This window comes from Carassius auratus, unplaced genomic scaffold (assembly GCF_003368295.1).
Source record: "Carassius auratus strain Wakin unplaced genomic scaffold, ASM336829v1 scaf_tig00215676, whole genome shotgun sequence".
Lineage (NCBI taxonomy): Eukaryota > Metazoa > Chordata > Actinopteri > Cypriniformes > Cyprinidae > Carassius > Carassius auratus.
The window spans coordinates 32,753-58,151 of record NW_020528193.1 but is presented as its reverse complement, the minus strand read 5'-3'; the positions used below and the strand labels follow the sequence as shown (position 1 = coordinate 58,151).

Sequence of the window (25,399 nt, the reverse complement as noted above, 5' to 3'; positions counted from 1 at the left end):
AAGTAACATAAGGGGATGGTTCACCCAAAAATGAAAATTTTGTCATCATTTGCTTATATCATTTACATCAGTTAGAAGAATGTGAATACAGTGCATAAGTCGTATAAATAATTTTCCTGATACTTTCATGGTGCTTTTGTGTCCTTTGTGAAGCTTAAAAGTGCCAGTTCATATTCATTGGAACAGGCAGGCAGCCATCACACACACAGTTAATGTCACCATGATGTAAGACTTCCTTATGCGGATAAAAAATATATTTAATATTGCAAAACAAAAAAATGGGCTAATGCAGTAAACGGCTAATGTAGTAAGGGGCACTCAAGCAAAGTGAAACTCAACAGTTTGAAACATTAAGCAGCTGAAAACATGAATGTCTAGGTTTTTCTCTCTTTCTTTAACTTCTTCTGTCTTTTACCAAGGTTATGCACTATTCAGAATAAAACTCAAGGGGATGGTTTGAGAACAGTTAAGCAGAATTATAAATCATATACACTCTTAAGAGTATGTGACATTGTAGCATATGCATCTTATATGCAACTTGTGCATATACAGTAGATATTATTAACATATGTATACATTTACTGTGGTAATTTTAAATATGCTATAAAATATCTTTATATAGCTAGAGGATATTGCTTAACAGGTAACATATGTGGCACTAATATAGGGCAATGTATGTCATATATAACATTACTGTATGGGAAAGAACAGAGAAATAGAAACAGACAGAAGAAAAGAGCCGACGAGCCAACAATGAAACTCCTGGGACGTCTGATACACACTGACCTTCTCTGTACATTAAGCTGAGTTCAACTTTTTCCCACAGCAAAAACACAACAAAAAAACTTCACTCATCCAGATATATAAAAGCCCAACCCAGAGGACACACACTCATTTCTCTAGAAGGACCATGAAGCTTTGTGTGTACATCATCAAAGTAATCATAACAATCAAGACACTACCATGCAAACATATCTGCATGGGTTTTGAAATCCAGTGCAACTCGGTGTTTAATATGAGCCTTTTTACAATGAAGTGTCAGATCTTGAAAGCTTTCCTACACATGCAAAGTGATTCACTGCATATTAATGAAAGATGAACAAGTGGCAAGTCCTCGACAAATAAAACAGCCAGCGTGTATCTTTTTAAGCCACGATAAAACTGAGGCTCTCATTTATTCACTCGACGATGCATTTGATGAAAGAGCTTTGATAGTTCCCATCTTTCTCTGGATTTCATCTAACCTCATCCTGACCTCATTTCGGATTAATTCATTTGATAATCGTTGTTTTACTCTATGGATTTCTCCTCCCTGTATTCTCTACCACATATCAGCTATATAACACAGACCAAACAAAAGCCTTGAACTCTGTTTAACTCATAACGAACAGGAAAGCACTGCCACCTTTGATTGCTCATCCAAAGGATTTCCAAAACAAATGGCTTAGGGCTGTGTGCAGTGGTGAGTGAAGCTTCAGAGCTGACTGTCATAGACTTGAAGAGAACGCTGTAATGCTGATAGACTCTAATCAGCAGCTGCCCAGTGATGCTGCAGCTTTGCTTCACTTAATTTGCTGAATTCTCTTAAGGGCCATGTTCATCTCAAGACTGAGTGAAAACACTTACCATAAAGTCTGTAACAAAAAGCGAGACACAGTGAGAGCATGTGTATGATGTTTTAAAGCCTCCTTAAACAAGATCATTTAGCATGACTGGGAAATTAACTTTAAGCTCTAGCAAGCTATTCAAAATGAAAAAGAATTTTGAGCTATTCCTTTTAAAAAGTAGTACTACAAGTTATAAAACATAACTTGGTACATTATACACCGAAAAATGAAAATCTTCTTAAAATCTACTAGATGTTTTTTTTCTTCGCCAAAACCATGTTTATCATTACATCACTTGCTCACCATTGGATCCTCTGCAGTGAATGGGTGCCGTCAGAATGAGAGTCCATACAGCTGATAAAAACTTTGTGTTGAATAATCTACAAGTAATCCACACAGCAGTAAATTAATTAATGTCAAACAAAGCAAAAAACTGCATGTTTGTGTGAAAGAAATCCATTATTTAGACTAATCCATTATTTTTAACTTCATATGAGTTCTCTATCCATAATATTGCATTCTCCAGTGAAAAATAAATATCTCATCTGAGTTAGGAGAGACATATGCACAGATCAAGCACTGTTTACAAGTGAAACAGTTCTAAACAAATATGATTTGGATGTAAGAAGACATAATTTTTTTCTGGAGGAAGTGTCATTATGGATAGTAATTAAAATTATTAATTAAAGTTAAAATGCTTTAATCATATTATAAAAATGATTCTTATAAACACTCAGTTTTTCACATTACAAGACATTATTTAATAGCCTGGAGTGGACTTTTTTTTTTTTTGGCTGCACCCATTCACTACAGAGGGAGTGATGTAATGCTACATTTCTCCAAATCTGCTCTGGAGCAACAAGCTTATCTGATGAAGCAACAACATCTTGGATGGCCTGTGGGTGAGTTTGCAGTGCAATATGTGTACCTCTTCTGGATTTTGAATGATGGACACCTGCTTACTGAAGGCTTGAAGTGAGATACCCCAAATACAACTGATAAAATTGTTGGCTTTGCAGTCAGTCCACGTTCCATTGTGCTTCTTTTTGATGAATGAATGGCTTGTGTCTTCTCCCAGTCCACATTTTTCACCGTTCCCCATCAGTACAAATATAACAAATGTCTCTATCAATGAAATGCCGAACAGCAGTATTTAACAACTAAAAGATGTACAATGCTCCACAGTGACTGGAAAAACTATTACTGTGTGACATGAAGGGATGAATTCATTTTTGGAGCCGGTTCATTGAAATGCACCGTCCGAAACAAACTAATTCGCTAAAATTAATTGGACTCCCCAGCGGTACTTGAGAGAGAGCGAGACACACTTTCTGAGAGAGTACGTTTGATTATTTGATTGTAAGGCTGCGTGAGCAGTATATGACATAAAAAACAACAATGTAGTGTTTGTAAAAATAGCTTGTTACTGGAAAAACGGCATTATTTTAATTAGCTACTGTCACACTACTGAAAAAATGTAGCTTGCAGCATCCCTACTTTCATTTCTTTCCGTTTCAGTATCAGTTTTTTTCATTTGTTAGTGTTTTGCCTCTTTTAGACTGTAAATCTTGATAATGACGTTAGAGTCAACATCCCTGACACAGAATTGATCAAAGTCCACAGGACGCTGAATGAAGGAAGATTGTAGGAAGATTTAGAGCTTCTTCTGGACGACACAAACAGCTGTTACTGAGGAAGAGACAGAGTGTGTGCCATTGAAAGGCTTCCTTTTATTCAGCCAAACAGGAAGGAGCTTAGCCAAGCTCACAAAACATGTCATTACTGTCAGTGGATGAATTGTAAAAATATTTCTTTCTTTTTTTTCGGTGAGGCAGGGGGGCAGGTGTTATTAAATGAACTATTATTTATAAGCTTTTTCATTCTGGTGCCTGAAATGAATAAATTTTGGTAAATATTTTGCTACATGTGTTTTGTGCTGGTAGTGCTGGCACCTTGTCTGGTTTAGACCCATCATAATGTCAAGTCCATGTTTTAATAAGTGATTTATTGATTCATTCAAACCAAACAATGGCTGATTCAATTAGAAACAAAACAAGTGAGTCCATCCCTGTGTCTGAATGTGCCTACCTGTACTATGCCCTTAAGTATGTACTCTTTTGGTGAAGAAAAAGTAGACATTTTTGAGTGTGTAGTAGAATAGTACGCAAGCTTTGAGACATACTATCACGTCTTTAAAGGACCGCTCTGTCGCACTTGTTATACACACTCTCTCACTGTAAACTGGCCTGTCAATCATCCTGTCAATCTTGTCCATATTTCATTGAATTTAACTTCCTGCCATATTGGAGAAAAAAAGAGGTAGCTTGTTGATCTGCAAGTCGCGTTTCTTTCATGCTGAGAACTCGGCTCATGTTTTCTGAATAATGATGCATTTAAAAGTTGGGTGTTTATAAAAGTTCACATTGCTTTTTGTAGTTTTTCTAACACGTTTTATTCGTGTTTGTAGTTCTGGACCAAATCCTTCGCCAAAGCGCAATGGATAGTGCACAATTTTAGCCATTTGAGTATACACAGATCCACACTTTAAAAATCGACCTGAAATAGTAGACCATCCAGGGACTTTTGGCATACTCTTTTCAACATACTATGCTTTGGAACAGACTTATTCTAATCTTGCATACTATTTAGGATGAATAGCATGAACATTGAGATGCAGGGCATCTGAACGGACTGTTGAATCACTGGCTCACTCGATTTGTTCACAATCTGATTCATTCAAGGAATGCAACACTGTTTTGCTGTGCACTGTTGTATAAAATTAATAGCAGATGCTTAAATTCAGAAAACTACATTGCTTGTGCAATGAATGTAAACACATAAAAACTCACACATGGGTATTTTTTTCTTTCATTGCTTGAATTATAAGGTTATTCTAACCGTATTCTAATAGGCTTCATCGCACACAGTAAATACTTTTGGACTCTCTACGTGTTTTTGTTTGGTTTTTGCAAAGTAGGTGACTCACTTTATAATGTCAGCTCTACTATCATCTCTCAATCACTCATACAGCACAATGACATAATGTCGGGGAATGTTTTTAAATTATAATCAAGGAAAAATCATACTTTTTCTATTGTCTTCTTCTTGAAGAACTTCAAAAGTTGTGCTGGAACCATTTTGCGTGAAAAATGTCGAAATCTTGCTTCCACTTGTGAGCAGTTTGTTACAGTCACGAGTTCTGATTAGCCAATCACCGCTATTTAGTTTGTGAATTATCATAAGTATAAAATTTTAACATTTGCATGGTAAGTTTTACATAATACACATTATTAAAATTAATTGGGATGGTGGTTTTACTGTCAGTTGTTTTTAAAGTCCTTGACAGTGGAACAGATGATATTAGAGCTAAAAATAAATATGTAATTAAATGTTAAATAAGATGAAGTAAATGTCGCAGTTACATGAAGTATCGTGTGAGTTGTAAGGTAATGCTAAGATAATGAATATAATTCATCATATTTTAGAAGTGATAACAGGTCGAAGATGATAAACGATTCTGTCTGACAGAGACAGTTGGCAATGTTGCAAACACTGGTGGAAGGGAAAAACAACATTGTCGGACTTAATTTACATACTTTTTATTTTACATGTAATCACTAATACATTAAGTCCTCTGTAAGCTGCTTGTTTTATTCAGTTGGCTGTAAAAAATAAGTATATAAAAAATAATGTTCACGTTTTCCTTTTTTGCATGCATGCATATTTATTTGTTTGTTTGTTTTTATTAATAAATCTTATGTGAGAAATTTATTATTATTGTTATTATTATCATCTTCATCATCAGTATTTATGTTATCATAAATGATATGATAATAATTTGATTTATTTACCTAAATATTATAATTTATTTGTATTGTTTTATTTTTATATTATTATTATTTCTCCTACTACTACTACTACTACTAACATTATTATTCATTTTCATGTTTTTATTTATTTACTGTGGCTGTAAGGTGAAGGTGTGAGGTATTTCATATGGCTTCTCCTGTTATTAAACATTCCACCCAATATGTACTGTTGTGGAGGTAGGCTGTCTTTTACTTTGATTGTCTGTTGCTCTGTAGAGCAGTTGAACAATACACAAGGTTAGAACGATTGAGTGAGAGATGGAGCAAACAATGAAAGGGGGAAACTGGGAGATGATACAGCGCCACATTCAATTATGGATTCACTTGTGGACTCGCTTGTGAACTTTCCATCTGTTACAAATTACTCCTCTCAGAGGCTTCAATTATTTTTTCTGTCTTCTAGCTAAAATTAATGACATGGTGTGTAGTTTAATCAGGGGTTGTAGAGTGCATGAATGTGGGAGAGAGAGAGAGAACATAATAACAGTACGTCCTTGACAAAGCTTTTAATGACAGAGCATGACAGGACAACACGCTAGTTTTTTTTTAAGTATGCAAAAACAATTCATATTTTCATTATGCCAACATTAAGTTGTCAGACAAACAAAAGAAATTAGTTTTTAAAGGCAAGAATCACTATAATTATTGCTCATGAAATTAAACCCATTCCTAACCCTTTGTTTTAAACTGCAGCACTTAACTTGTAACACTTTTCTAAGTGCCCAAACTTATTTGGCGACACCCTGGCAATATCCTGGTATCCTGGCTATAAATTTTGCATGGTGAATAACAACTAAAAATTAAAATAAAATATTTTTCTCCCTGATCTTGCATTGTTGCCTCCTGCTATTTCTGGAGGCAGGTATCCTTCTTTAGCCCTGTACACTCCCTAATTACTTACAGAAGCATGTTTGTATGTTTTGTTTTCATCTGAATAAAAATATTGAATATGCTATGTACCTGCAAGACATAGAAACCAAGAACATGCTGAACTCTGAACAGCTGTCAGAGATGAGGAAAGCAGAAAGAGCTATGAGGAGAAGCTTACATCAGTGCTTTTTTGTTTGTCTGTGTGTGTGTGTGTGTGTGTGTGTGTGTGTGTGTGTGTGTGTGCTAGTGCATTATCCACATTTGGTGGCAGGGAATGAAATATAAAGAGAGAAACACAGAGGGCGAGTTATGCTAATGTAATTTGGTTCTAACCATCCCTCAATGAAGCAAGCGCAGCTCGTTTGAAATGCTGTATAGATTGGTTTGTCATCAGAAGGCTGCTTAGATGCAAAAAAAGAATAGAGAACATAAGGGGCGAAATAGAGCGTTGCCAAGTATATGGTAAATTATGCCTTTCTGGATTATTTTTCATATGGGCTTTATGAAGTGTAATGTTCAGAAGAGTCCTTGGCATATTTATCTAAGTCAGCCGACTCACATAAGTCATTTAAACTTTGGAAAGTGAGGAACTGCAGGTTTTTGAGATTTTCCCAGAAGATATATTTTTTAATAATCTTGTGCCAATATATGTTTTGTGTACTGTATACAGTACAATCAGACACTCTGAACTTTCTTCTCACTGTTTTGACTCAAAGTTGTTCTTTTTCCCCCCTCTTATTTCTAAACTATGTATGTCATTGTAATGTATTTCAAATGTATTTATTTATATAAATAGTTTTAAATAATTTCCAGCATTTAAAAATATGATTTTGACTATTCATCTGCAATTTGCAGCATAGAATGATAGATTGTGAGCTTACAGTTATTGAATAGCTTGAGTTTCTCTCCTCACTGAGCGCTGAAGCTTTAAAGGTCTCGGTCTCACAGACATTCAGCCTCACTTTGTTTTCCCAGGAGTCTTTAGCAGCTGACCGCTCCATGATCTCATCACTGAAGGTCAACAGTCAAACCAGGAAGTGATTCTTTTTCATCGACCGGTTGCAGTAACAGCAAAAACAGAGGAAACGCTCCAGTGAAAAAACAAGGGGGTTTTCAGAAAGAAGGAGAGGGAGCTGACAAACAATGATCTGTGTATTGTATCCAAAGGGAAGTTATTCACAGGAAGCTGTAAAGACCTGCAGAGAGCTACATCATTTTTGGAGTAAGGTTAGCAGCTTCATTGAGAACTTGCACTTGAGAACATTGAGGTTTGCTCCATGTTGATAAAACAAAAACGTGCTTTTACTTATGCTACAAAGTATGATGTCCATACGAGCTTCTAACTATTGAATTTAGATTGATCTGATCACAGAATATTGTTAACCTTGTTTAAACATAGCACTAGCCACATGTGATTAGCTCTTTAAAAATACACAATGTTGAGTTCTGTAAATAAAAAAAGAAAAGAGAGAACAAAGGTTATCCGAACATCAGAGAAAATATTACATACATTTAGCATTTTTCAAATGTTATTGGAACATAACCAGGTAACTTTCACCCAGATTTTTGTACCAATTTACTGTCTAGACAAGTTGATGCTAGTTGGCAAAAGTCAGAGCCAGTCTGCATATTCGCCAACCTGTCATCCAACCAATACGCCCGTATAGGTCGTTTGTCCAGATCTCTAAAATATGACCCATTAGAGCGTATACTACAATTGCGCCCCTACTGGAAAAAGGACGTTTTCATATTAATGTTTTGTACTCTTTTATTTGCGCTATAAATTGGTTTTCGTTGCAGCTCAGTTGGTAGAGTATTGTGTTATACGATGATATGTAATCATGCGATCATGGGTTCGATCCCAGAAAACACACATGCTCAAAAACTTTATATTCTGTATAAATCATAATTTTGCATGATTTCTGCAAAGGGTAGGTAGGGGTGGGGTTGGGGTGGTCATTCGAACGAATAAGCCACCTAGTAAAATATGTACGAATTACTGTGAGATCAGGGTAAAAAGTCGAAACGACCTTATATGGTCATATTTTTTCTTGGAGGACAGGCTCATAATCGCATAGTGTGATGAGCGCAGACATTTTTTTTTACATTCAGTAAAAAGATTTTAGCCAATTGTAGAGTGCCTTTTGCTTCCATTTGTCACATGTGTTCTGGCAACAATGAATGTTCTGGCAACTGTGTGAGTTTGTTGTGATCAAGATTAATTTCAAGTCTTGTAGTGTGTTATCTCACTAGTGTATGACGACTAGTTTTCCTCTGTAATTATTTACAAAGTCAAAAAACAAAGCAAGTGTATGATAGTGTTTTAAAATATGCTCAGACTATAAAAATTGTGTGGTGTTTCCCAGCCTTTAGCTGGGTACCAGGTGCAAACCGAGCCTTTTTCTTGCTTTGTTCCTTCCTGTTTTTTCCATTCTCATTTGTCATCTGTCTGTGTTACTTTTGCTCTACACTAGCTAACAACAAGCTGACCAAACAAAAGTGTGGCTAGCTGTTTTTCATGCTGGCATCTGGATAAGTTAATGAAGAATGCTCTACTGCATCACTCACAGATGTTTTGAAACCTAACAATCATTTCACACACTGTTCTTAGGCTTTTACATCCTGACAAGAAAGCAGTTGGATCTCATCCTTTGACTGTGATGCACTCTTTCAGTCTGACTGATCATATGCAGATCAGATCATCATAAATAAGACAAAACAGAAAAGGCCAGAAGGTTGGTCAGACCTGTATAATGAGCCGAAGAGGAGACGCCATTAAACTAGAAGCATCAGTGAGTCTTTAGGGAGACAGAGAGAAAGAGAAAATAGACAGAGAAAGCGGTTAATGGCGTGGAAACCGACACAGAGAAACAGCACATATTTACAAGAGCCAAGAGCCGAAATCTGTTAAACTGTATTCAAGTATGAACGCCCTTTGCTTCCCAACTAGTGAAGTAGAGGATCTGTGGTTTGAAGAAGTTCTTAATGACCATGAAAGCTACAGTTTCACTCCCCCCCAGCTGAGAACAAAGTTTCTGAGCTGTCATTTGTTATTTATCATCAAGTGAGTCACAGATTTCCTCACTAAGGATTACTCAACATCTGTACAGTTCAGTGATCTGCTTTGGCTGCCTCTTCAACAGTAACACAACACGAAACATAAAGTATAAACATCCCAACTTACACTAATATTATATTGTTAAAATATAATGAAAGAAAGAATTGGAGGAAAACAGAAAAAACGGTGAAGTTTATTGTTGATACAGATGAAACACTACGTGACAGCTAGTTACTGGGTCATTGATTTATACGCTCAGCTGATTTGTTTAAAACACTGATTCAAAAGAGTGGAAAGAAACAAATGAGTCATTGAATCCACAAAATAAATTCATTTAAAACACTGATTCAGAATGGAACAAGTGAGTCATTGAATAATTCATTTAACTGATTAGTTCAACTCAAGTTGGTGTCACTCAAAGATGCAATGCTTTTGTGCCTTTCATCGGTTGGAAATATTTCGAGAACAAAGGTGTCTTTGTTATACGTTACATGTACATACTGTTATAATAACAATTAATTATGCATAATTAAAATAATACCTAATCCTAATCCCAATACATTAAAAGTAAAAAAGTAAAACAGTAAAATACATTAGTTAATAAATATTACACAGTAAGTCTTATATGTATAATTACACTGTAACTTTCAAATTAAGTGTAACCAATATTTCCATTTGCGTAGAAAAAAAAAGGTGAAGTAACTGGAAAACTTGTTATAAATTATTATTATATATTTTTTTGAATATTAAATGATTGTTTGTTGAACTGTTGAAAGCACCAGGAATCACACTAAGAATATCACAGTTCCAAAAGCAACAGCATGTGGTCATGTGAAATAACTTAAATATGAAAAGAATTGCTGTTGGTGTGGATCAATTAATCAGGCTACTCTCCTTCACTTTCTTACAAGCAAAAATCAGATTTTGTGTAGTATATAGTTCAAGTAGCATTGAAATCTGATGTTTGGTAACACAATATGACTTGAAATTAAATTAAAATTAGCCCTTAAAATGGGATTTGAAAACAAAGTTTGCAGTATGTTGCGTGAACAAATATACACATTCACACATGCTTCATGGATGACAGGATGGTGTGTTCTTCAAGGAGATCTTCCAACATACTGGTTGATCTTTAAATCTATTCCTCAGAGACACACACAAACAAATATAAAGACAGATACACACTCCGACTGAAACACCCTAGAGCCTGAAAGCAGACCAAAGGAACTGGGCTTTCCTGAGATCTTACACACAGATACAGAGCTACACACATGACAGAAGCCACAGAAGGAAGTTCACCAAAGGAATGAGAAAGAAAGAGAAAATAAACATCAAATGTTCTTAATTAGTATTCTGTCTGTAAAAAACTAAATAAATTTGCTCGAAAAGCAAAAGGATGTGACTAACAATTATTTTTCTTGTGTTAAGCATAAGCATAATTAGCATTTATTACATGAACAAGATTAAGCATTCACTGAAAAGGCTGTTTAGATTATTTTTTTATTAGAATTTTTTTGGGGTAAAAATGACAAAAATACTGATTAAAAATATTTTTACACATATATTTTTGCAGTGGATAAAAGGAAGATTAGAGGATGCTTGATGGGGATGATTTTGGCCATATGCGTTTACAAAGGACTTTACTTTTGTCAAACATGTTTTCTAGATTTGATTTATAAGGAAATTAACATAAAGAGGGTATTTATCCATCATTTATTGAAACTGTTACAATAAGACAAACTGAATAAACATGTTAATTCTGTTTAAACAGTATAATTGAACATTAGATTATTTGCATATGTTAATGCGGTAACATTAAAAAGCTCTTGTTCTTCTATATCATGTTCTCCTGTGCACCTGTATGTGTTTGTTTTAAATATTCAGTAAGCTAATGTTTAAAGACATACTGTTGTGCATTAATTCTTGCAGATATACTGAAACCAGACGGTGGGAATATAGAAAAATATTTCTTTAGCCTGAAGGATTTCATCTTGTCCTTCATCCTCAACCATCCCCCATCTCATCCCATTATGTGTGAATCTTGTGTGTGAATCTTAGTGTGGAAAGCTAAATCAATTGGAGGCACAGCTATGTGTGGAAATGGAATTAAGTCTTCAGACCAGTCTTGTTCTCTAGTATGTGTGTGTGTTTGTGTGAGAGATGGTTTACTTTCTTCAGTGTTAGTATCTGCTTTGGTAACACGCTTCGACCCAGAGAGAAGATGAGAGAGGGAGAAAAAAAAAACAACTTGATAAAATAAACAAGATTACCACCTTAAAATAGATAGATGGAGAGAAAAGGCGAAAGAGAATCAGGTCTCGCTACTTTTTCAGCATCTGACACCATGTGCGTTGAGTTTGTAAGATACCGCAAGTTAAAAATAGTGCTTTTAAAAAATGTGTCTCCAATCACAGTATTTCAGTCTCTGCTGCAGTTGTCACATTTGTGTCCATTTTAGAGCCTGTTAGTGTCAGAAAGTGCAGTAATGGGCACATTTAATTTCCAGCAGAGAAATGAACTGTCTAATTAAAAGGGCCAAATGATGTTCAAGACCTCTTGCACTTTCTCTCTCTCCTCCATTGAGACTTCATGCTTCCGCTTAAACGTTTCGCTCATTTCTCCCCCTGACTGTTAAAACCGTATTAGTCAGATATGGAGTCAATTAACAGTCTAATTGAATAGAAGAGGATGAAAAAAGTAAAAAGTATGAAGTCTGAGCTTCAGTAACTTAATATTACCAACATGGTTATTTGGTGATGGCACTAATGCCATGATTTTTGGACAAATTGGACATGTCTTTTCCAATATGCTCCATGAAAAAATACTGTGTATTTTTGTACCACAGGGCTGTAGCATGGTGTTGTCCTGGTATTCTTTGAAGTGCTAAGCAACATGAATATACATGGTAATATGGTATATATCAAAGTAAGTACCATAGTACACATCTGGTGTCATCTCTGTTACTGTGGTATTCACGTGACACAGATTATGACTAAATAGGTCTCAAATATTATAGTTTACAGTAAATAAACAGTTTTTTTTAACAGGTGTTGCTTTAGGCCCAGAATTTACATCCATAATTTTTTCATTGTTCTGTCACCAGAAACAATGCATGTGGCCTTTTGTCCTGTCAAAGGTCATAGTAACCTGTGCTGATTTTTTTCTCTGCAGCATCTAATGAACAAGTGCATTAATCACGATTAACTGAGTCTGCGAACAAACCTGTAATAAGATTGTTATCTACATATAATGGAAGTCAGCAGGCTGTGAAATGTCTGGGATCGATGAATATTGATTTCAGTCATAATGTGCACTGTTGACTGTAGTGTGTATGTACAGACTAAATATAGATGGAGGCATTTCATATTACATATTTCTTCATTTATTTACTTTGCTCAGAATGAATTAGCTTATAAAAATAAAGTCACCTGAGGTGGTCTTTTAATGAGTGTTTGATGTATCTAAACTCTGAGGAAATAAATAAACATGCTGTGTATGCAAGAGCTGGTCAGAACTAATTGCACCCATTATAGATCTGTGGCAGAATTCGAAATTATAGATCTGTAGCAGAATATATATATGTGTGTGTGTGTGTGTAAAGGATAATCAACGGCTTGCCACGCAAGACCAGCCTGAACGACAAGTTTAGAGGCAGTTGTCCAGAGATGGTCCTCGGGGGAATTTCGCTACCTTTGTGGAGTGGGTGCTGGTGTCATCGCCTCTGACTGTGGACATCGCGGATGACATCAGCCCCACTCCGGACCCAGATCCCAGCCCACCATCTCCCCAATCCCCACTGCTGATGGAAAGCCAGAACCTGCCGCTACCGACGATCCATCGATGCATGGAACAACAGAGCTGAGGATCGCCGTGGAGCCAGAGGCAGTGACATCAGTCCAGGTGTGTGAGCTGACAACACCGCCTGCCACGAGGGAGAAAGCCACAGACAATTTGAGCGCCCCCTACACCGTGGCTGAGTGTGAGCTGAATAAGGCACGGCAAAAGGGCCAAAATGAGGAGGAGGATCTCGAAGACTGGGAGTCTGAACTGGAAAATTAAATGCCCCATCTTCTCTGTCTATCGTCACTGCTGGTCCCATCCAGCCCTTTTACTGTCAATTTAATTTAATTAATGCATCTTGCTGGCCCCAAACTTTTAAAAGATATTCTTAAAAAGATATAACTTTTTATACGATATTCGTGTTTGTATATACAAGCTACAAAATCATATAAACTTAGTGGAGCAAGCAAGTCTTTTTTATATACTGCTAAAATCCTCTGAGTATGTTTCACCTCTTCACCCATCCTCTGTTAGTTCTGGGCTGGGATTTCAAGGAGAATTAGTTCAGGATTAGAGAAGCTCAGTGTTTCATATCTCAAGACACAGAGTCAAGATCAACTTCACACACACGCACACACATAACACTGCTCTCTGGCCCTTTTAGTTGATCATTAGACAAGTTGCACTTCTCTGCAGGTTTGTTAGAGGATGTCTTTATAAGTATTGAAGTGCTTACGATGCTGTCTGTGAGAAAGTTCATATTGCCCTCTATCAAACACCCTTTTGTGGGTCACTGTGCCTGTGCTTACTGAGGTAACTGTCTAGTAAGAGTTATTTAAAATTAAAACTTACAGTATATTCTCACAATGTGATTTTTATTTTTATTTTTTATGGTTAACTTAATCTCACTATTAACTTGTAGGCGTAAATGGTTTTCCATGTGGAGTTCTACATCAGCAACTCTTTTCATGTACAGTATTAAGCTTTCAGTGGCCTTTTACAAGGCCTACAACTTGCGAACATGGTGTAGACCACTCGAGGCTTGTTTCGTACTCCATCCTTAGTGGACTTTTTCTTTTGTAACCACCCTAATTGGCATATTACACCACGTTCAGCGTTTCTTTCATGATTCACACTTCCCTGTGGACGAACTCCCACATTCCCTTGCTCATCGCTCGGTGGCACTGAGGGAGTCACGCCACGTTTGGGATTCGGATTCGGATGGCTGTCACACCAGTTCATCCCCAAGAACATCAAAGCCTTTCGACTAGAGGCTTTGAAGTTCCTTCCAAAACAACAAACCATTCCTCCACTGGCATGTGGATCAAATCGAGGAGAATGGGAATTGGACTGGAGTGCTGTCATTACTGAAAGATGGCCTAATGACGTTAAACCAAAAACGACTGTTCTCACAGCGACCATGGAGGCAGCAGCCCCCATACTTGAGGGAGCTGAGCTGGTGTGTTTTACTAATACGTTAGCCCAAGGTCTAAACCAGGCAGGTTCATGAGGCGAATTCGAAATGTAGTTTTGCCCGGAGAATACAAACAATGGATCTGTTTTCATATCCTGATGTTCATTTGATGAATGTGTATGTATACAAGGGCATAATTATGGCATGCATAACCCCAAAGGAGAAATATGAGGAGTGTGAGGTCTGTCAAGGTGTGTGTGTGTGTGTACTTTGTTAATGTTTATGCTACATTGTGCGAACCAAATGTAACCACAAGGATAGTAACACCTGAAATTTTTGACATTGTGGGGACTAGGGCTGTCACTTTTTATTCGATATTCGAATATGCATTCGAACATGACGTGAAATATCTGTAATCTAACTATAAATAAAATATCCGAAAGAGAGCCGCACTTAATACAGATCAAGTTGATAGACTGGTGTTTCTTGCTAACAATATTAAGAAATGAATTAGACTAGGCTATGTGCCTTACTCCTGCTACTATATAAGTTATAACGTTATTGTTTGTGCCTGTTCTGAATCGTTTTTTCTTTTCTTTTTTCATTTAGCCTAATGTTGTGGGATATGCATAGTGGCACTTCATATAAATTGATATTCTAAGTTGATAACCTGCTGTTTTGAACATTTAGTAAAAAAAAAAAATTGCACCTTTGGGGCACGTAGATTTTCGAATATATTCGAATACATTGCATGATATTCGATATCCGTTTGAATTAGATTTTTCTCAAAAGTGACAGCCCTAGTGGGGACCAGACAAATTAAAAAAAATAAAAAATAAATAATAATTTAATAGTAAATGAAAGTGTAACAATCAAACAGGTTTTATGTAAGAAGTAGATTTAGGCTATGTTTACATGTGACCAGCTATTTTCATAAACATAAACATTTCAACCTCTCCGGTTTCAAAAATGACAACGTGCAAACATGTCAGTTTTCAGAAAAGTGTTTATTTACACATACCCGTGTATATATGCCATCAAGAGCATGCCAAACCTGTAGGTGGCGGTGTAACGAGAAGCTCAAGCCCACGTAAGCCAATCAGAATCCCGAAAATTACATGTAAACATAGGTCGCACTTTTGACGTAGTTTCAGTTTACTTACAAATGTGCAAACGAAGATTTTCAAAATCTCCACTCTGGCCAGAGTTTTTAGAAAGAATCCGTTTCAGAGGCGAATTCTCCATTTGTTTGTAGATGAAGGGCTCAAACGGAGGGAAATGTTTCGGTTTTTCAAAATAACCATTTACGTGTAAACGGGGCCTTAGGGTTAGAGGATAAAGAAAAGTCCCCGCAATTCACAGAAACAAACTTTTTTAAAACAAAAACCCACTTTCTTTTACTTTTAAGTCAGCTAAATTGTCATTTACTTGTTTGTTTTTTTAAGTACAAAACACTTAATTTAGGCTTAAAATAAACTGGGCTACAAAGAGTAATTCTTTAAAAATTCCCTTGTTTGATCTTTGGCTCTGTAGCTGGTCTCTGGAGTTTTTGTGTATCAAATTTTAAGTAGGAAGGTTTGCTTACATTTAAGGTTATAACAAAACACTCCTAAAGGGTTTCAGAATATGGAACATTGCACAGACACACACCCTTACATACTTGCCCTTTAAGAGGATCTGCTTATGTTGTTCAGATTACATTTGGATTTCATCATGTCAGCATCATGACACACATCACTCCGTCATCTCTTCCAGCAATGCCTGAGCAGAGTTTGACATGCCAGCAAAACACACATTCAATCCTTGCAAGCACAACTCATCCTTTTCCCCTGTGTTTCTGTGAGCTATGTACACTGTACTTTGTTCTCGCATGCGCATAGTATTTGTTTGTACAGTGGGATGCAAAATAATATTTAAACCTGTAAATAAACAGAGTTTTAGGATTTTGGAAAATAGTGAATACATTTCTTTTGGAAAAGTGCACTTAATTGTGAAAAAATGCTAATCAGAAGCATTTTCTTTAGTGGACTTTTGGATCACATTGCATGTATGCCCATATGTTTAGGTGGGTCATCAGTGATCTGGTAGATCTACTGATCATTTTCTATGATCACAACATGGTTGCCGTGATTTTGCCAAGTAAGACATGTTCCTGTATCTTTTTGTCCAAAAGTATAGCCTTATCCCAATCCCTAACCCTACCCCTAAACCTAACCCTACCCATAATTTATCATTGGGAACAAGGGTGTAGAAGCACCTAACCCTGATTGTAAGCCTAAAACAGATATTTCCTGTAAAGTTATATCTCAGCTCTGATTGGCTGATTGCAATGTTGTTCTAGGATCAACAAGGATGTCGATCCAGGAACATGTTGTACTTGATGAAATCACGCTCGGCATCACAACACATACGATGCCCCACTTTTCCTGATTATGTGCATCTTCGAAAAGCTAGTTTTCTGGGCAGGGAAGATGCAATGCTTAATAGATTTGTGTGTGTGTGTTTTCTCTTTTAGCGGCCTGTTCGCCAGCAATTACACTGAAACGCATTATAGGGAAGATGGACAAACTGTAATGGGCACTCACAACTCTATGGTAAGTTAAACAGTCTCTTACACATTTATCTTTTTTTGGTATACACACATCTCAGTGAGATAATGAAATGGATATTAATTGTTGACCAATTTCAAATACTATTAGAGGAATTAGACCAACTTGTTATACATCTGCATTTACTTTTAGAGGTTAGTTCAACCAAAAATAAGCACGAGTAAATGACCATCATCATTTATTCATGCCTCCTTTATATGACGTTTAGTAAAAAGTGCAAGCTGCTTTTTTATGTACACCTGAAAGTGGATGGGGACCAAAGGCTCTCAAGGTCCTCATAGACAATAAAGCAAAAAAATAAATAAATATGTCTTACAATAACTTTATGTGAGGTACAGTCTACATTTGAAGTATTTTTATTTTTTTGTATTTTTTTTTACAGAAAATTTTGAAAATCTACAAAAAAACAACAGCTTTCATTGAACTGAAATGAGCATCTTGGTCATTTAGCTATAAAGCAAACTGCAGTCTAAGGAAGGATTTTCATAAGATTAAGTAGGACATGAGGTTGAAACAGAACTGTTAATATAAATTTAGTGAAATATTCCAATATTGTTGTCAAATATGATACTTCAAAATCTTCAAAAGTTAAACTGGGCTGGCTAGTGATCTAGCATTCTCTGGCTGGCCATTTTCCCAGAAAAGCTGATTGATCTTTGCTGTGATGTGATGTTGACACGAGGACAGCATGTTGACATTATTGTCAGGACTGATTTGAATTGTCCACTGTGTCTTTTGTACTTTTATAATTAGACTAGTGCTAAGAACCGCAACTGACAGCTTTGACTACATGTTGTCATCCCCCCCCATTCCCAGTCGCACATGTGTAGGCTTGACAATATTATTCCTGCTGGGCATATTTAGCTCTTATTTATAATCGTTTAAGCCTGTCCAAATAGCCATGAACATCTTTTGTCTTCAAAGCTGAGAAGGTCTAAAAAAAACTGAGCCGTTGTAAAAGATTAATTCATCAAAATAGGTAAAACAGCTTGACAAGGCTTTGGTGCGAGTGGTAATAAAACAGATACTTGATTGACAATCTTATTTGCACAAAGATAGAACATACTTTCATTTATTTTCAAATGAGAAATTGTATGCGAATAAACAGAAAAATTAGAAATGCTTTAGAATGAATGCTTTGAGAGGCAGTTAGATTATACAGACTATTTATGTTTTATTTCTAAGAACTGTTTTTCAAATATTATATTGAAATATGGAAACTATGATTTTATCCTTCAACTTTTTTCAAATAAAACATTTAAAAAAGCACATTTCTCAGTTGATACATGTGTGAACTGTCATCGAAGGCAGACACATAAAAAAAGCAGCCTAATATTTTTTCTGGTGATCCTTAAAATCAGGACATTATGAAAGAAAAATGGCCTGCTTTTACTAATATATGTCTCAGACTTCACTTTGCTGGCCTAGTGTATTATTTAACAGGGCCATTAGCTAGTCAGTCATCATTTTTAGCTCTGGCTGTTTAGATATCCTACATCTAGCACTGTTTCTGGTAGGTTCTTTGCTATTCTTGGTCTGTTAAAGCTTAAAGATGTGGAAATGGTAGCCACAAAAATTCTCTAAGACAGCCGAGTTTTGATGTGAAGGATTTTTGCCATGAGACGCGGATTGCTTTTGAAAGAGAGGTGTGTTTTTGAATGGTTTTGTCTGCCTGCGTGAGTGTGTGTGAACATTTTTTTGTGAGTTATGGCAGTTAGACGTCCAGCCTGTGGCTACCAATTGGTATTTCCACATGAAAGGTCTTTGGGGGCTGGTGCCAGCCATAACAGGGGAGAATAGTTTCCTTGTAAAATAGACCAACAGGCACTACTCTTACTGGCACCACAAAAGTGTGGTTTTCATCGGCAAGCAGCTGCTTGAAGATCACTTGCTACGTGGCAATATGCTACATGATCCCTTAAGACCAACATTATCTGACATTATCTTGCACCTGAACAGGATCTCAGTTAGTAAATGATCCAATTTTATGGTTAATTGATTTCTGAAATGACCTCACTTTAACTTGATCTTCTGGCCAAAATTCAATTGTTACTTGAATTTTATCTGTCTGTTGGGTAAGGTAAATTATGCTTCCCCTTTTTTTCGGATTCTTAAAATATAAAAAAGTACATAGAAAATGCAATTAATAATACAAGTGAGTTCTATGATGTACATAATTGCTGTACTAAGAAGCATTTATTTGTTTAAAGGGGCCATATGATGCGATTTAGATTTTTCCCTTTCTCTTTGGAGTGTTACAAGCTCTTGTTGCATAAAGAAGATCTGTAAAGTTGCAAAGACTTAAGTCTCAGATCCAAAGAGATATTCTTTATAAAAGTTAAGACTTGTCCACGCCCTCCTAAAATGCCTCATTTTAACACACGCCCACGTCTACGTCACTGTGTAGGAAGATTTGCATAACACCGGCGATCTCTTGCAAAGAAAGAAGGTATAACTTTTATTCTCGCTGTTGTCGCCGGCGCCATGTTGTGGAGACGCTGTGTGTTTCATTGTGAAAGCCATTGATGATTCAAACAAGAGTTTGGAGCAGTGTAGAGTTATGCCATACAAAAAATTACTGTAACGTTTTTTACTTATCCAGCCAAATCAATTATATGTAGAACACTGGAAATTGAACAATTACTTGTTTAAATAATGAAAATTATCTACATTAAAAAAAACTAGATTTTTATCTCTATCTTGAAGTTAATGTACTCTGCCTCAGAGCACAGCTCGCTTTTCAGAATGATGAGCTTTGTAAAAAAATAAATAATGATGTGTTTCAGAAAGGCGGGGCATGGAGGAGCAACAATAATGTACAGTATGTGGAAAACAATGTGGTTTTTTTTTTACGTTAAACCGCATAAACACATTTCATTACACTAAATACACTAAATAATGTTATTTTTTGCAACTTCACAGGACCCTTTAAAAAAACCTTGCTACGTGTTCTGAGTTAAGCTAACTGAGACTTGTTATAGCACTTGAATATCTTTACTCCTTTGCTGATTTTGATTGCTTTTTGATTATTTATTTTTTTTTTTTTGCACCACCTGCACGTGTAAGACTTTTCATGCAAACTTTTCCAAAACCATATGAAATCTGCATGAATAGAAAGAGTACATTTCCAAGAACCTGACACATATTTTCAACTTTACAAGGATCTTTTCTTTTCTTCATGCAGATGAATTGCTATTACCATGGTGAAGTCCAAGGATACTCTCACTCTGATGTCAGCCTCAGTACATGCTCTGGTATCAGGTAAGCACGGTATCACCCCCATAATATCCATGTATCCCATTATGTACTATAGGCGGTAATTTTAACCATATTGAGTTCCAATTTTCAAAGTCATTAAAAGTCCTTAAACAAGTAGTTTAAAGCATGTGTATTCTTTAGTGTGGAAAGCTATTAAATTAGGCCTTAAGTTGTCCAACATTTATTGCTTTGCCATTGTTTCCAGTGGACTTCACAGCTCGTCCTATGTAAGGGTTCATTTAAAGCCTATAAAACCTTGAGATTAAACATCAATAAATGCTTTAGTATAATCCCATGCTTCATTATCCTGAAGATAAGCACATAAAATGACTGAAAGCATTTAATATGTTGTGAAAAGCTTAAGTGATGTTGTTAAATATAATTAGAGGGAGCATGTGTCTACAGTAAATTTGTCGTAAAAAGCACAACCTGTACAACAGCATTGGTAAAGATGAACTCAGAGCTATGATAGAAGCAAACCCACGGTCTCCTGCTTGTAATTACAAAACACTTCTACCGAAAGTCTTTACTTTATCTTCATTATCACAAGCCTGGAGACTTTCAGGTAGGCAGATATTAAGGCCATATGTGAATACAGAAGGTTACTGTGAATCAAGAGCCGAGTTAAATGTGATCGTGGGTTTTTTCCACACTGGTGTGGGGGTGTGAGATGGAAATTTTTACATATGAAGATTGCTGAAATATGCAAAACTGTAGATCAAATTTCAGTCCTGTTCAGTACTTTCAGGTTTCATATTAGCAGATTCGTTATAAATTGAAAGGAGGGTATCATCAGATATAATTTAAATTATAATTCCTTCTGCAAGCATCATTTGAGCTATCAGTATGGCTCCAGATTTTCATCTTTTTTATCTAGTTATTATATTGCAAAGTGAAAACTCACTTTTCATCTTGCAACCAGTGGCTCTTACACATAAACCCTTCATATTCAATTATCGCTAAACGATATCTCTCAAAATGTCTTTTATCACACATGGGTATTATTAAGGATATGACAAATGTAAATTCACACATTTGAAAATCCAGGCATTTCACTTTCTGGTGAGTAATGGGTTATTGGTCATAGAACTGGGTGAAGAAATTAACTTCTGTACAATACAGTGTCATTCTGCAGAAAAAAAAACCTATAAACCCATTTCCCAAATGGGATGAAGACATACAAATGGACTTATTAGAGCTGGATTTATTGACTATAGAGTTTATTAGATGGTGAAAGGTCATCCTTTAACTTTTGCAATTATATTGTACTGATAAAAATATAAGTAAATTAGAATTATATTATTTGATCTTAAAGTTAATATTGTATAGCTATGTCACTGCAGCATTTAGCCAGAATGCAGACTTTATAACACTCCCCCCCCCCCATTAATTTCTCCCACTTACATCATCTTTTTGTTTCACACTAAATACTTAGAGCATTAAGTGTCCTGCACCTCAAGAAATGTACCTGCCAGTTATACCTCACAGCCTATTTGCATATATTTTTTCTGAAAAAAATTAATGCTTGCCATGTTTACTAACAACACAATGATATGGTAGCCTTTTGTAGGTTGTTTCCAAGAAATTGAATTCTATGGTGTTCGGAGTTGTTACGGGGCATTGTTTGGTAGTTGATTACTGATACAAGTCAAACGAGCCCACCACTAAGTCTCTAAATCTCTGGGGTCGCATCGTGTTTTTTAATGAACCATGTTTTAGTGCCTCAAGATGGAGAGGTCCGATGCATTCATCTGTGCTCTTTTTTTTGTCCTCTTTTTTTTTTCTTTTTTGTCCTCTCTCAGTGTGTGTGCAAGCACTAGAGTGAATGCCTCCTGTGAATGGGATCTCTTATATGGGTTGAATGCTGCCAAAATGTCAATTCTAAAATTAAATATGAGGTCCTTGTTTTGTAGAGTCCCTAATTGAGTAATTTTTGCAACAAAAAGTCTTGTCATACATAATCATGAGTGTTCATTGTTTACATTACCGATAATTGGTGTCACTTCAGAGTACTTGTGCACATTCCTAGAAGTGTTATGTACTGTAGGCCTATTATAACTAGTTTTATGTTGAAAAGCTTAATATTCTAAAGAGCCCAATAAATTAATTAAATATCATACCTTTGTGAATTTAAAGGGTTAGTTTACCCAAAAAATGAAAATAATCTTTATAGTGGCAGTAAATGGGAATTGAGATTTTGAATCCCAAATAAGTGCATCCATCCATCCATCCATCATAAAAAGTGCTCCACACAGCCAATAAAGGCCTTCTGAAGTGAATCGATGAATTTATGTAAGAAAAATATCCATATTTAAAAGACAAATGTACAAAATACTCCTAGGATGGCTTGATGGTAAGTAAAGGTAATTTTCATTATGGATGAACCTTTACTTTAAGAATGTTTCATAAATGCAGCCCTTTATCAGTTTAAAAAGCCCTTCATAGCAAGCCGTACATTTTGATATGTAATTCTTATTAATATCACAAATGTTACAAAATTCTTAGCACTTCACACTTTTTAAATCTGAATTCAATCCACAGAGGGTTCATCTTACTTGAAAATAAAACACTGATGGTGGAGCCAGCTTTTGAGCCAGCAAATGACACGCATGTGATTTATGAAGGGCATCACCTACACTTCCCCTCTGGAACCTGTGGACACGGACACAACATATCGACTGGCAGCCATATGAGCACTGGAGGACTGCCACAATCATTCAGCACAAGGGTATGAATGCGATCCGTCAGCGACTGTCAATGTAGCCGCTATTATAACAGTGTTTTGTTTGAAGAGTGTCACTTTTTTGTCTTGAGGATGAATTAACATGCATCATTCAGCATGTGATGTCTTTGTTAATGCAGATGAGAGGATTGTGGTTGCCCTTACTTCCCATGCATGCTAAAACAAGATTAGAGAGCTCGGCGAGACATTAAAGGTTAACGGATTGATCCCAACACAAGTCTTGACGTTGAAGATGTTCTTATCACAACATAGCTGTCTAAATAAGATATTCAGACACCATTGTATTGATTCCAAAGGATAGCAGCAGATTTTGTTATAACTCAACGTAATGTCAAACTGATGATATCTATATAATAAAAGTGATTACGGTTAGGATCTGTATCAATGCTGGCACTGATATTTGCAGACACATCTAAAGATTATAGATAATTTCATTGTCCATTCGGCGAGAATAAATCAAAAGGAGATGAAGACTCTTGATATTGTCACCATGGTGACTACAGAACTGCTAGTTGAAGTTATAAAGAACTGAAAGTGTTACAAGGAGGTTAAAGAGACCGTTCAGAGGGGTTACTTGTTGGTTCGGGCGGCAGCTATTTTTGGTGGTTGTGGTGTTTAGTTAATTAACAAATCAGCTTTATTAAATTTAACTAAATCAAAGTGTATAATATAAATTTGCTTTCCTGTCTTTAATGGCTGACTATAGGAAATAGCATCTGAAGGCTCAAAGTAGCACTGAACAAGAGAAAAGGATCAGTCCTTGTCAAATGAAAATTAATTTGTTGAATTATATCCTCTATGCTATTTCAAAACCGCTAGTTTTTTGTTAATGGTATTATGGTTACTTGGTTTAACCACAGCTGCTATCTGCATGTGATGGCCCACAACAAGTTTTGGTTATGTGGTTATTTATAGACACGTCAGGATTTCAGCTCAAGATGGGCAGAACTCATTGAAACAAAAACTGATCTCTAAAGCACTCAGTGTCCTTGTACATATACATCATATGACAACATTTTTGTTCATTCTTGCTCCTTAAACTTAGAATTAAAGTCTAAATGTAACGGTTAAGGTCGTAAAAAAGCAGGGTTATTATCATTAACTAAAACTAACCCCATAGAAAATTATTATGGGAAATAAAATACTTATTATTGTTTAAAGTTTAAGAGCTAGCAAAGTAAATAAAACAATATAGATATAAGTTAAAAAAAATGCTAAAAATGCTAAAAATGTACCTGAAATTAAAATGAAATCAGAAAACAATAATAATAATAATAAAGTAATATGTGATATTTAAAATAACACTTGCACTAACTTTTTTTAAGTATAGTATAATATATATATATATATATATATATATATATATATATATATATATATATATATATATATATATATATATATATATATATATAGTATATAGAGGTAGTTAAAACACATACTTTTATAAAGAAAAATATGACTTGTTTCAGGTAGCTTTTAAAGAAGTGCAGTGAAGTGGCTTATTATACACAAAAAAGTCACTTACTGGTATAAACTGCTAAAAGTATCTTTGAAAGTAGGCCTAGTAGTGAATTAATATGTATGTAATTTGGTAAACACGTTTAAAAGTTTGAAGTCACTGGATGAATTAAAATCCCTACCACTACGCTCTGGTAGACCCTCTGGCAAATTTTGTTGGTAATGAGCCTTTTATCAAATATTAAGATCACTGACGTGCATGTTTCTGTTCGGCAGCATAAACGGGATGTTCAGAAGACCACCAAATACGTGGAGCTCATCATTGTAGCAGACAACAGAGAGGTAGGACAACAAACACAAAAGGTTTGACCGAAATTGTAGTGCAAGACAAGTTAAAATGTTTTCACATATAAAACTGTTTTGCACAAGTAATTTAACAGACTGTTAAAGAAAGAAGAATGAAAGGAAATGTGCTGTAATAACCAATTGTGTTTGGTTGACTGCTGTGTAGTATTTGGGTTACGGTAAAGTTTTGGTTCTTTGTTTCACCTTAGTAGGCCAAACCAAAAGCAGGTCATAGAGGGTGGAACCTGACAGGAAGTAGGGCAATGCTCCCAAATGATCAGACAGGAAACAGGAAGTGTTGTGTATAAAGTGAACATTGGATGTGGGAAAAGGAAACTAGGCAACAAGAAAGCTATCATATTATCAACACATCTGTCTGTATATT

At 35.8% G+C, this 25,399-nt stretch overlaps 1 protein-coding gene across 1 annotated transcript in view; it reads left to right on the top strand.

The window, feature by feature from the left end:
* Positions 1-25,399, top strand: part of LOC113095305 (disintegrin and metalloproteinase domain-containing protein 12-like) — a 69,718-nt gene that overhangs the window by 22,380 nt on the left and 21,939 nt on the right. Inside the window, exons 4-7 of the mRNA XM_026260878.1 lie at positions 17,114-17,192; positions 20,392-20,468; positions 23,007-23,193; positions 24,946-25,011. Of these exons, the coding sequence (XP_026116663.1) occupies positions 17,114-17,192; positions 20,392-20,468; positions 23,007-23,193; positions 24,946-25,011 (409 nt within the window). The remainder of the gene's footprint in view (positions 1-17,113; positions 17,193-20,391; positions 20,469-23,006; positions 23,194-24,945; positions 25,012-25,399) is intronic.